Source organism: Thrips palmi, unplaced genomic scaffold, assembly GCF_012932325.1.
Source record: "Thrips palmi isolate BJ-2018 unplaced genomic scaffold, TpBJ-2018v1 HiC_scaffold_12, whole genome shotgun sequence".
Lineage (NCBI taxonomy): Eukaryota > Metazoa > Arthropoda > Insecta > Thysanoptera > Thripidae > Thrips > Thrips palmi.
Window position 1 is genome coordinate 7548978 of NW_023144623.1, and position 12259 is coordinate 7561236.

Below are 12259 nucleotides of genomic sequence, written 5' to 3' on the forward strand. Positions count from 1 at the left end.
AGAACACACATAAGTTATGCATAATGATTTTAAAACAATGTTTTATTGGTGCAAAAACAGGAGTAGGATACAGAACTTTCTCCATTATGCTAAGAACAAATCTCCTCATCACAGTTGTCAAACATATAAAATAAGCAATAATATCACAATAGTCTTAACAATAAAATCTTTAGTGTCTCGATACTTTTTTAGGAGACCGAATTGATAATTGATTTTTTTAAAAAATGTGTGGGCAATTACAATAAGTCAGCCCATTCCTGAACCTCCGGGCATAATAACAGGGGTATGCATCATTCATTAAGTTTGAAAGTTCTCAAAACCATCAAAATGCCAGTTTCTTTTTTTAACAGATGGTAAAGATAAAGTATTTTTAATCATGTTAACAAGGCTAGAAATCTTTTCATCTTCAATAATTTCATTGAACCAAGAATTATTTTCCTCCAATACCCTCTCTGTAAGGTCACAATGCTCCGGTTCTGAGGATTTCAGCTGAACCATGCCCATCATGGCCCTGATGGCTTCAAAGCACAAGGGTTCCTGCAGAGTTGTAACAACATTGGGATAAATATTTCATTTCAATGCACACAATGCTGTGACAATATAACAACGAATACTTACCATGAATGATGAATAATTTAGATCTCTGTCTTTATCATGAAGAACTTTGGAAATCCTCTCTTTCTGCAACATCAAAGAGACATCATTTTATTCAATGATTAACTCGCAGGTGTGGCTACCAGCAGGAAATAAACTTACGGTCTTGTAAAAATTTGCTGGCTCTTCAACCCCAAGAAATAAGGAAGCAACATGAAACTTGAGCCAGTCAGGATGAAGATTTCTGACATTGATTTCTACATCAGAGGATGCTAAAACGAAATTTGTTTTGGATTAGTTTTATCTTTTTTAAAAGGCAGAAAAAAAAGGCACTGAAGAAAAACAAAAGAAGTAAAAAATACCAACATTTGATTTCAAAATATAACTTATATGCATATGTTCGAGTCATTTGTCCCATTTCAGGGTAAACAGCCATCTCTTTCCTATGCAAAATGGCTGCACAAATAGCAATAACATTCTGTTGAGAAAATTTTGGTATAAATTCTTTAGACCAGACACAAACTAAGACAAGGACCATTAATCAAACACTTACTCCACAACTTTCTTGTAGATTTGGAATCTTGGAACTTTGAGAGTATAAGGAAAATAACTCAAGGACTGATGCATTGACTGAGCCCCAGTCCCCAGTCCAGGTGGATGAACCCCAGAATAATTCACTAATGATGGGACAAACATCTTTCCTGAAGCAGGAGGACATACAGAATTATTATTATTATCATTCCTCAATTGAAAAGCAAAGACAGCTATGATTGAGTAGGGGTTTACCTAAATAAGGCACTTGATTTTTTTTGCCAATGACGGATAGACCACTGAAGGAAGCTGTGTTCCATAACTTTAGAAAAATACTTAAACAAAACACAAAAATGTTGCAATTTATCATCCCTCTTTAAACTCAAATACTTTTTCTTCTTTTCTATGGCTTTTCTCTTAATGACAGAAGTGTAATCATCATGCGATTCTGAATATACAGATTCATTTGTAACTGGTTGTATTTCCTGAAAGACAAAATAAATTAATCATACAAGGGATCACATGAATCGCGGTCTCCAGAGCTAAACAAAAATTTGAACTGATTCCATACCTCCTGGACACCTCCGGAAACACTCGGCTCTTCCTTCAATAAAGCGTTGACCTTCTTCAGGAGAATGCCAAACCAATCTTGGCACATCTATAAAGGAATAAAGTGTCCATTATTTCAACACTGAGTTTGAGACAGAGTAAAAGGATAACAAAATAATCAATATTTCAAGAAAATTTCAACATTTACTTTGAGATAGATGTGGTGCATTCCTTCTTTACACGGAGGGTGAAATTTAAGTAATTTGTACAAAATGGAGACACCCAAATATAAACCTTTAGGTTCCGGTAATTCCTAGAAAGTAAGACAGTCAGTAATAGTAAATACAATATGAAACAAACATATGCAACCAAGAGAAGACAACATACAAATTTCAGTTCTGAGCCAAACAAATATTGTAGCAACAGATTTAATAGAGATGGCTCTAAATATTGTTTATGGCTAACTGTTCGATGTGCCATAGCTCTGAGAGCAAACAGATAAAGATTTTCATCTTCCATCATTGTTTCAAATAGAGCTTTCGACTGCATTGGTGTAGCAACTGATTTGGGCTAAACAGAGACATCTATATTAGATAGCTTAACAATAGTAGTCATTAAAACCACGTTCAAAGAACTTAAAACAACAACCTGATTCCTGTGGGTTTCATAACATGAAGTAAAACTCCTATTGCAAGGGTTTAAACTCTGTCCTTTAAACCCTCCTCTTAGAATAGAATTAGAAATCCTCTTCTTAATTGTTGACAGTTGTAAGCCAAATGTAATTCCTGATTCTGAATTTTCATTTACTAACTTCAGAACCTTTGGATGAGGTTCGCTAACACTGGCTTCTTTCTTCGGGCTTCTCTTCAGAAGATTAACTTCTACACACAAGTCAGGAAGTGTTTGTACATGATTAATGAATATATCGGGGAGGTCTTCATCAGAATCTTCAGCCTTCACTCCTCTTTCATGACTGACATCCTGAAAATCTTCCTCATCTGAATCTTCAATGAGTATTGTAGATGTAGGATATCCTATAGGAGGACGGTAGCTACAAGCGTGTAGCTTGAAACTTTTCCCTGCTTCTTCACTGGATGTAACTTCATCATCAGACCCCAGTATTATGTCTGTGTCATCACAGTCTTCATCATCAGAAGATATAACAATCACTTCCTCACTCCTTAATGCAGGTATTTTTAACATAGACATGCTAGGTACTTTAGTATGTCAATCATGGGATCAGATCATGTACGCTTTACAACTTTAAAAGTTATACTGTCTCGATAGAAAGCGAGGTTAGTCCACTGCAATTCACTTTGAACTCGGAGAGTTAAACATTATCATTTCATCAAACCAGTGTATAAAGTCTAAGAAACCAAAAATATGCCACAGACAATATGTAATTTGCAAGATTTATCCGTTGGACTGGTTAAAATCGAAATCGTCTCGGCTCAGCACACGCCAAACACAAACAACGTTCAACCCAAAATTACAGATACAGTGTTTTGTTCTGCCTTTGAGCAGACCAGAGCAGACGATGTTGTGATCGACAATATATTTACGTGCCCATTAGAGTGTAATCTTTGAAAACTTAGCGCCGCTTGCACGTTTTTAATTGTGTGAATATTTAGCTTTGACTTAAATTATTAATTTCGCAAAGACGAGTTAAAAAGAAACCGACTTTTTTTTTGTTTCTTCTTGTTGGTAATACCAATCCGTTCGATGGGTTGCCTACCACCACGGCGCTTGGGCGCTTGGCGCTTGCGACACTTCGAGGATGCTCGTGCTCGAGCGATGGTAAAGGTCTTTCAAAGTAAAGGGCGTAGGTTTACCAAGAAATTCTGACGAAAATACGAAGAGAATATTTGTAATTTATTTCTAGGGATCACAGTAAGAATCTACAGAAAGAAGTACACAACATAAATACCAGGATAAAAAGACAGTGCGTTCACACAATCAAGGATTTTAGACTTTAAATCACTCAACAGAAGTACTCATTAACTTAAGAAACATGAGAAAACAATCAATTTTCAAATAAAATTTGACACAAAACCTTAAAAAAATTATATGGTTCTAAAAAACCGTCATGCCTTTATGTTAAAAGTCCGACTACAGAAAAATCTTCTACCAAAATGCTTCAATGCAACTCAATGCTTAATACTGTGAGGCCATAACACATCCACTTTCAACAGCAACAATCTCAAAAGGCTGTGGGTTGTTCACATGCAGACCAATGCACTTGTTTTAATGGAAAGACATACTGAATCTTTCTTAAAATATCAATACATCTTTTTCACACATGCAAATTAATAGTGCCAAGTCACACATGATACATAAAACATGACGTAATAATTATTTCTAAAACTTATTAACACACTCTTCAAGTATAAAATACAAAACATCAACTATTGCCATTCTTCATGGACGGACTGAAATTATTTTTGGTTGAAATTAACAAAACAAAACGTTCAGTCAACAATAATAAAAGTCAATCAAAAACACAAATATACTACAATCAGCATGAAAACCCATTCACATGAAGACACAATGTCAACAAGTCAAGATGAATTAAGATTCAAGACAGATAATGACGTGGGGTCAAAGTTTACTTCCACACACAGAGTGCCGCGAAATGAAATTAAGTTGGATCACTAGAAAGGTCAAGTGTCGAAGGTCAACAACGATGAGGAGATATCAGATACACATTCAATCACAACTTTCATTCATGAACACTGCTTCAAAACAGAATAAGACATTGAAAACAATTCTGCACTCTTTACAGCCATTTAAAATGGAAAGGAGAATCTCATGAGGTCAGAAAATACTATCCCCTTCTTGAAACCACACAAAAGATGATTTTCAACACATTAAACTGTGCACACTGAACTAAGATATATAAGACAAAGTAGCTGTCAATCAAAGACAGAGCTGTGATATGAGGACAAGAAGCCATACGACATTTCAAAGGAAATTATGTTTTCTCAATATGAGACAAACTACATAAATACAATCTGATAAAATACTGGATTGATGTAACAATGTGATGAGCTTACAGAACAAACACTAATGGCCAGGACTGATCTAGGACTGGTTTTGTTGTAACAGCTTGAGTTTTCTTCAAAAATTATTTACAATCAATAAATAACTTAAAAAGAAAATGACTTAAATATTAAAATGATTAACTAACATAACAAATGCATGATTTTCTGGAAAGGGCTAGGTGCTGGGGAACAATTTGTGATGTAATAAAACATATTAATTGACAGCATTACTTACCTTAGTGCTAAACAACCCCACACTAAACATAACATTTAATTGCACGTAGCTGTCAAGCAACAGTTAACAGAACAATGATATTTACTGGACCAAAATAAGATATTCCAAAAACTAAAGTACTATGATGTAAATGTGGTCAATAATGGTTCAGTTCAATTTAAATTTTGTTACACAAACACTTATATTTGGGCTTTGCTACCCCATACCCGGTTTGGGCTATTGCGGGATAGTCGTTTTCCTATAGTTTGTACAATGAAGCCTATGCTCTGCAGTTTCTGGTGATCCAAGATTTTTCGTCCATCAAACACGTAAGCTGGCTTCATCATACCCTCATAAATGCGCTGATAGTCCAAGCTCTGAAATAAGAGAAGCATCTTGTTATCAGATTGACAGTTTCCACCCAATTGTGTCAAAGTAGATTCAGAATGAAACTCACAACAAATTCATCCCACTCTGTACACAGCACAATAGCATGTGTTCCAGCAGTTGCTTCATAAGGGTCAGAGTGAATGGTCAAAGACTTTCTCACATGTTCCGGTTCCTCAGTCACCTGAGGATGTGTCAGGTCTTCCAGAATTTGACTGTGCTCCACCTGACAAGAAAAAAGATAAACCGGGATAATTTTATCACAAATGGAAGTTTGACTTCATGTATGATCACATCATATAGGTGGTTGACCAGTTAAGCAGTACCTTTGGGTCATAGACATGGAGCTTAGCTCCTTCATCAAGAAGAGTCTTTGCTACATCTATGGCAGGGGACTCACGAGTATCACCAGTATCTTTCTTGAAAGCAAAACCCAGAAGTGTTATCCTCTTGTCAGTCACTGTGTTAAATAGGGATTCAATTACTTTAGCTGAGAAACGTGACTTCTGATAGTCATTCATATCAATAACCTGAAATAGGAGAATCGAATATGAATAATAGTTTGGTACAAGTATAGAGACACGGCTACAACACAAACAAGTAGAAGAAATATTTAGATGACTCTTACTTGTTGCCAGTAAGCAGCAACTTCAGGCAGATTAAGGCCTTCACAGATGTAAACCAAGTTGAGGATGTCTTTCTTGAAGCAGCTTCCACCAAATCCTAGATAACCAAAAGAGGGGAATAAATGAATACACAATGAATGTATCAAAACATTTCATAGTAGTCACCATAACCCTCACCAATTGATGCTTGTAAAAACTTGGGCCCAATGCGGGAATCCCAACCAACAGCACGGGCAACCTCCGATACATCAGCTCCAGTTGTTTCACAGACAGCTGAGAGTGAATTAATACTAGAAATTCTTTGTGCCAAGAATGCATTAGCAGCCTGTTATTTTATTGTTTAAAAAAAAGAAGAAGAAAAATTAATCAGAAATATGAGGGAATTCCTAAAGTTAAAAGGGGCATAGCAGAAACAAACCAGTTTTGATAGCTCCGAGGACCAAGTGTTGGTGGTTAGAATATTTTTGCGTGGTAACCATCTTTCATACACCTTACAAAGTTCTTCAATAGCAGCATGACCCTCAGCACTGTCCTCTCCACCAATAAGTACCCGGTCAGCATAGAGAAGGTCATTAATTGCTGTCCCTTCTGCTAAGAACTCAGGGTTTGATAATATCTGGAATTATGAACAACATGAGATCAACAGTACCAAATTAAAACAATTATTGATATACTTTTTTTACCACAAGACAGGATTTAAAAAAAAAAAAAAAAAACTTAAACTTACCTGGAATTTTACATTAGGTTTGTTAAATGTGTTTGCAGTCAAAATGTTGCTGATACTTTCAGCTGCTCGCACAGGCACTGTGCTTTTCTCAACAACGATTTTACTTGAATTAGCTACCTCAGCAATCATCCTAGCAGCAGATTCGACATACTTCAAGTCAGCAGCACGGCCCTAAAAAAAAAAAAAGAGTTAAGGGAAGGTGGGGACCCATGTATCACTTTTTTTTGTTTTGAGTGTCAAAATTTTGGTTTTGGGCATAAACTAAATGTTTTGGGTCAGAAGCGTGAGTTAATCTTCCTTCTACAAGTGCCAACTGAATTTGTTCATGTATCTCATCTGGTTTTGCAAAGAAGCGCAATCTACTAAATTCGTGTATTTGATACATGGGACCCCATACCTGGGGTCCCATGTATCACCCATGGGGACCCATGTATCACAGCTATTTTCTTCAAAAATAACTTTTAAAAGAGGACAAATTATGCAACATTTCCTTGCAGCATTAATTTCTACAATATGTTTATAAGTTTGACCGAGTTTGACCATTCCTAAGGTAAGTTGAGGTCAAAGAGAGAAGGTGAAGATTCATGTATCTCAAGTGGGGACCCATGTATCACAGGTGGGGACCCATGTATCACTCAATTTTTGGTATTTGTTTAATGGCAAAATGTAACTTAACTGTAACACCTGTCGCCTGTCACTCTATTATAAAATTGCAATGATTACAGCACAGGCATTAAAACAGGAAAATTTCAGTGATTAATTGCCCTCCAACATGAAATTTGAGTGATACATGGGACCCCAAAAAATGTGATACATCGGTCCCCACTTGTCGGAGCACTGGACATTGCGGTGTGCTGCCAGAACCTATGCTCGGATGTTGCTGTTCGGCACTGCTAATTGTTGTCAAAGCCCTTCCGCACACTCCCACATCAAAAAATTGCGACCATGTTCCACAGCAGGAAGCTGATGAAAGATGTTTGAAGAAATTTCTTTTTTACTTTCCCTCAGTTTTGGGGACCAAAATTTTCACTTAGTCACGCCGCCATGCTTGTTGGAGATGCAAGGTCACATCCTTTCATAAAATGAAGCTCTCTAGATCGTGTTTCGATTCCGCACCACGTGACTCGCCTCGCGGGCGAAACTGAAATTAAATACGCCGTGATACATGGGACCCCGTGATACATGGGTCCCCACCTTCCCTTACTGTAGGCTTGTACATCTCTCCATGCAGTAGGTTACCACCAATTTCATCTGTATAGCTTGGATAATAATGTTACCAACCTTTCCATTTCCAAATGTCTTTGTTGGGGTATTGACAGAAATGAAGATGAGATCTGCTTCTTTGATAGCATTATCAATATCAGTGGAAAAGAAAAGATTTTCACCTCGGCGTTGCTTTACAACATCATAGAGACCCGGCTGGAATAGATAAATTAGAAACATTAGGACAACAAACAAAAACTAAATTAATTAAACAAACAAATATTTATACGATTTTTAAATTGATTTTTTTACCGAATAACTTTTGGCATGAGAAAAATAAAAGAGTAGAAAGTTCTGTCTATTTGTATCATTTGAAGTCTTACACACCTCATATATAGGGAGCTTTTCTGAGTTCCATTGATCAATTCGTTCTTGACTTTTGTCCACAACTGTCACTTTAATATCAGGACATTTGAGAGCAATGACGCTGCATGTAGGACCTCCGACATATCCAGCACCAATGCAACAGATCTTCTGAATTGGCATGGTTACCTGAAACAAAAAGACCGAAAAAGGGAAGCTATAGGTGCCCTTTTCTCAGACAGCAAGAGGTAAAAGTGAATGCGAAAAAACACAACGTTATATCTAGAATAAACATAACTTAAATCTTATACTGACTAGACTTAGGACCTTCTTGTCTTATCTATTTGAGGACTGCCGACATTCATGATAATGAGTCTGACGGAGACATTTCCTTTTCTCACTGTTCTATAAATTGATAAGGAGTAGTGTACGCAGTACTCTTCCAGTAGCTGAGCTCTTGAGCAGCCACAGTATTTGAAGACAGGACAAGAACTCGTACATAGCAACAGCAATTTGAAAATGTTAAAAGTGTCTCTCATTTAAACGGGAGCTTTGGAAGATAATGATAAAAATGCAAAGTGGCCATTCAAGACCTCAACCAGAAACCAGAGCACTAGCCAGAGAAAGTCTCAGCAAAAACAGTCCAGTGATAATACGAATCGATTCCAGGGCTCAATGTGCTAAGAAAAGCGTAAACAAACTAATACATGCAGTTATCCTCAGCTATTCAGTCAGCATCACAGAACAAACAAGGCCAAACTTCACACTTTGACAGCATAACCTAAACCACTGTTGTGGCCAATTTCTGTGCAAGATTAATTCTGCGCTCACGCGTAGCGACTGAGACAAATCACTCGTGTTTGCTCGCAGTTACCTTCTCTAACTCTGTCGCGGGACTGTCCTGATCGAATGCCTCTTATTTCCTCATGAAATCATCGAAGACGGTTTCCTCAATCCCTTTCCCTTATCGTGTCGTCTGCACCTGCGCTGCCAGCTCAGTCGGCAGTCGGCATCAGGGGAAGGGGGAGGGGGCGATGTTCGCGTTGGTTCGCGTGGCGGAGAGAGGCGGAAGGGAGGGGGAGGGGAGTCCACAAGCGCGGCACACCCGCACACGCACGCAAGATTCCCGCTCGAAACTCGAAACCCATTTCATTTCCACGCGTGCAGGTCCTCACTGCTCTGTGGGAATGAAACAGTTTTACGGACCGATTCGGTTTACGACTTGGACCACAACGGGCAGGAAGCGGAAGAGCACAGCACTGTGCCCGTCAGCCCGATAGGCAACCCAGAGGACATTCCATTTTCTTATTTTCCCATCGTGCAGCATGCGGTGTAACTAGCAATGTGAAAACTGCCTGCAGGGCAAAGTGCAACTTTCTGCCCGCCAAACTTCCTGAGGGGGAGGGGGAAGGGGGGGGGGCTCAGACACATAGGGCAGAGGAGGACGAGGGGGAGGTATCCGCGGTTATTTGCCGAGGACCAACTCTAGCTTTCGCAAGATGCTCTCCAAACTCCACGCTGGCCTTCCCTGATGCTGGAGCATTCCTACGCCGGTTAGAGTCCGAGGGGAAGAGGGAAGGGGCTCTCGCGTCTTCAAGGCCAAGGGTCCCTGGCAGGCGGGCTGGCTGCTCAGCGTCTGCTGCTAGGCCCTGTTAAGCCCTGCTAGACCCTTCCCGCCAGCGACCACGCATTCACCAGCAAGCCTCCGTCGCTCTGTCTCTCTCGCAGCCCTTGGGGGCGTCACATGAGTGCAAGAGAGACAGCGACGATAGCGTAAGGACGTCTGTATCGCGCAGAAGACAAACAGTCGTGTTTGCAGAATGCTGAATGTCGCATGTCGCCACGCACGCCGAGCTGCTTGCGCACCTGTGGAAACACCGTGGAAACACAGGCAGTCTGCGCTGGCCTACGCCAGAGCAGACTACTTGCGTGGCGAGGCGCATCGGCAATCGATGAGCAAAGCCACACCGGCATGAACACACAAGGGAAGTCAGCGATGGCTAGCGCAGCCCGCGCTGCGACGCTGAGCCTCGAATGTCCACCGATAACAAGTGCAGGTGACAAGTTTAGTGGTCGTCCTACGTCAAACCGCCACTCACTAATACTCTTCATGATCGTCATTATGCTCATGTCTCTGGACGTCACTCCTTATCACTGGCGTGGCCAGATTGCGCCGAAGGCGAGGAAAGAAAGAAGAAAAGGGGGGGGGATCAAAAATTGGCTACCTAATCTCCTCAGTAGGTATCGCTCATTCGCGTTCTGAGTTTACGCCAGTTAGGAGGCGCATCCCAGCACTGCTGTACTTACGTACTTCAACGCGGTGCTGCTAGTTTCCTTATCGGCCGCCTGCTATCCCTGCTCTTCAGTTTGAACGTTGAAAGTTTGGTTCGCGATTTCGACCGACTCAAACTGAGTTCTGCTGGAGTCACCCACACCTTGACTCTGCTTATGGTAGTGCTACCTTGCCGGAGATGCAGATGACCTCGCGAGTTGGTGTCTGATGACTTCACGCGGCGGCACCAGTGACGCGATGTTCCTCGGAGGCCGAGTGCAACGCGGAAAGTGATGGAAGTAGTCGCAGCAGACTCAGTGGCGGTCGAGCGGTCTCTCCAGTGACTCCAGAGGCAGGGGCCGAAGTCGCTTGACGTTCCGTCTCCGAGCGCTGGGCGAAGACTGGTGGTGGGCTGGTTCTGGGTTGGTAGCTGGGAGCGGCAGCGGGGCGACGCCCGGGGGCCCGGGGGTCGGTCTGCTTGGTCTGCTCTGTGTGCCCGGACGCTAAGCCCCGCAGGGGAAGGGGGAGGGGGAGCGCGGCGACGCAACTGCCAAAGCCGCCGAAGCGACGCACGACGACGAGACGACGTCGACGGGTCGTCCTGTCCTGCAGATGCCACGCCGCTCGGCGCTGGAGGCAAAAGGTTTCACACAAGCAGCAAAAGGACGGCCCTCCCTGGCCTTCCTCGGCCCCTTCACGCCAAGCTCCACGCCCTGCTGCCCTGCCTGCGTCCCTGCGTCTCGCCAAAAGCCGAAAGGGCGCACCAACCGGAATGGAGACGGCGGCGTCGTCGCCATGGAGGCGACTCTGGCGCCAAGCCTCTGGCGCCAACGCGCAGGGAGCGGTCGGATTCCGACCGGTGCCTTAGTCCGGCTTTAGTGCTCGCCGCTGTCTCTCTGGCACTCATGGGGATCCGCCTGCAGGGAGTGCGACGGCTCGTCATGGGGTTTTGGCGCAACAGCTCACTTGCGAGGGTTTTTCCCCCAAGAGAGGAAGGTGTATTTCCCGGTACTGTAAAATCTAATCAAGAAAAGTACGCGCGCGAGCGGCACAAAATTTCAATCTCAGTAACGTTTAATTATGCTGTAAGTGCCATGCTGAAGCCGAAGTGAGGTGGGGGGGGGGAAGAAGGCGAGCGCCTCAGAGGTTGATGAGCCTGAGCGTGGCGCGGCGTGGCGCGGCGTGGCGCGGCGTGGCTGGGGTCACGGACAGAAGGGGTTCCAGCGCTCCGGCGGCCCGAGGGGCGTGGCGGGGCGTGGCGGGGCGTGGCAGGGCGGGGCGAGGCGAGGCAGACGCACTTCGACGAAGCCAAGCATTTGCGGCATGCAGTACGACAGACGCGAGACCCTATTCCGCGCGCCACGCCCGCCACGCCTCGTCAGGACTGCGGCCGGATGTGGCTGGCTGGCTGGGCTGCAGTGTTGCCGCAGAGAGCCCGGCACGGCTCGGCGAGGCGATACGAGTGGACCTGCTTTGTAAGGACTTGCTCAGCAGCGGCGGATTTTGGCTGGAGCCGGCTGACTCGAGCCGCTAAGGTCTGCATCATAGGCCCAGCAGCGCTGATGATGGCCTGAGGGCAAAGTAGTGCGTTTTGTCTGCAGTGTGCCCCTTTGCCTAGCTCAGTCCAAATGCAGTGAATGAGCACGAAGCCTGCAAGCCTGCTTGGCCTGGTCGTTACGTAACAGCCGTGGGTGAAAGCTTAGTAGATGGTCTTCTATGCTCCCAAGGTCGTTAGGTTTGGAAGTGTCGGAG

At 42.9% G+C, this 12259-nt stretch overlaps 2 protein-coding genes across 4 annotated transcripts; both read right to left on the minus strand.

Moving 5' to 3' along the window:
• Positions 1-14: 14 nt before the first annotated feature.
• LOC117640723 lies at positions 15-3342 on the minus strand. Its single transcript, XM_034377552.1, has 10 exons — positions 2323-3342; positions 2062-2244; positions 1883-1987; positions 1697-1783; positions 1381-1610; positions 1148-1295; positions 961-1072; positions 757-866; positions 619-681; positions 15-537 (listed from the first exon to the last, which is right to left on the minus strand). Exons 1-10 carry the CDS (start codon positions 2881-2883, stop codon positions 298-300), a joined length of 1839 nt encoding a protein of 612 aa, XP_034233443.1. The 5' UTR covers positions 2884-3342; the 3' UTR covers positions 15-297.
• Positions 3343-3525: 183 nt separating this feature from the next.
• Positions 3526-10936, minus strand: LOC117640724 (UDP-glucose 6-dehydrogenase). 3 transcript variants are annotated; one of them, XM_034377554.1, is made up of 10 exons: positions 10697-10936; positions 8260-8424; positions 7951-8088; positions 6670-6840; positions 6361-6558; positions 6120-6267; positions 5945-6039; positions 5643-5846; positions 5387-5542; positions 3526-5306 (listed from the first exon to the last, which is right to left on the minus strand). In XM_034377554.1, the coding sequence occupies exons 2-10, from the start codon at positions 8416-8418 to the stop codon at positions 5130-5132; spliced, it is 1446 nt and encodes a 481-aa protein (XP_034233445.1). In that variant the 5' UTR covers positions 8419-8424; positions 10697-10936; the 3' UTR covers positions 3526-5129. The 3 variants fall into 3 exon arrangements, with proteins under 3 accessions (XP_034233445.1, XP_034233444.1, XP_034233446.1); XM_034377553.1 differs by lacking the exon at positions 10697-10936 and adding an exon at positions 9110-9438; XM_034377555.1 differs by lacking the exon at positions 10697-10936 and adding an exon at positions 8551-8910.
• Positions 10937-12259: the final 1323 nt, after the last annotated feature.

Excerpts from the sequence above, each read along its gene's own strand:
- LOC117640723 (XM_034377552.1), bottom strand. The coding sequence starts at position 2,883 with ATGTCTATGTTAAAAATACCTGCATTAAGGAGTGAGGAAGTGATTGTT. Across the intron at positions 1,073-1,147 it reads ATCTACAAGAAAGTTGTGGA|AATGTTATTGCTATTTGTGC; the intron begins GTAAGTGTTTGA and ends TTTTCTCAACAG. Across the intron at positions 682-756 it reads CAGCAAATTTTTACAAGACC|AAAGAGAGGATTTCCAAAGT; the intron begins GTAAGTTTATTT and ends TTGATGTTGCAG.
- LOC117640724 (XM_034377554.1), bottom strand. The coding sequence starts at position 8,418 with ATGCCAATTCAGAAGATCTGTTGCATTGGTGCTGGATATGTCGGAGGT. Across the intron at positions 6,268-6,360 it reads CCTCGGAGCTATCAAAACTG|GCTGCTAATGCATTCTTGGC; the intron begins GTTTGTTTCTGC and ends ATAAAATAACAG. Across the intron at positions 5,307-5,386 it reads CAGAGTGGGATGAATTTGTT|AGCTTGGACTATCAGCGCAT; the intron begins GTGAGTTTCATT and ends CTCTTATTTCAG.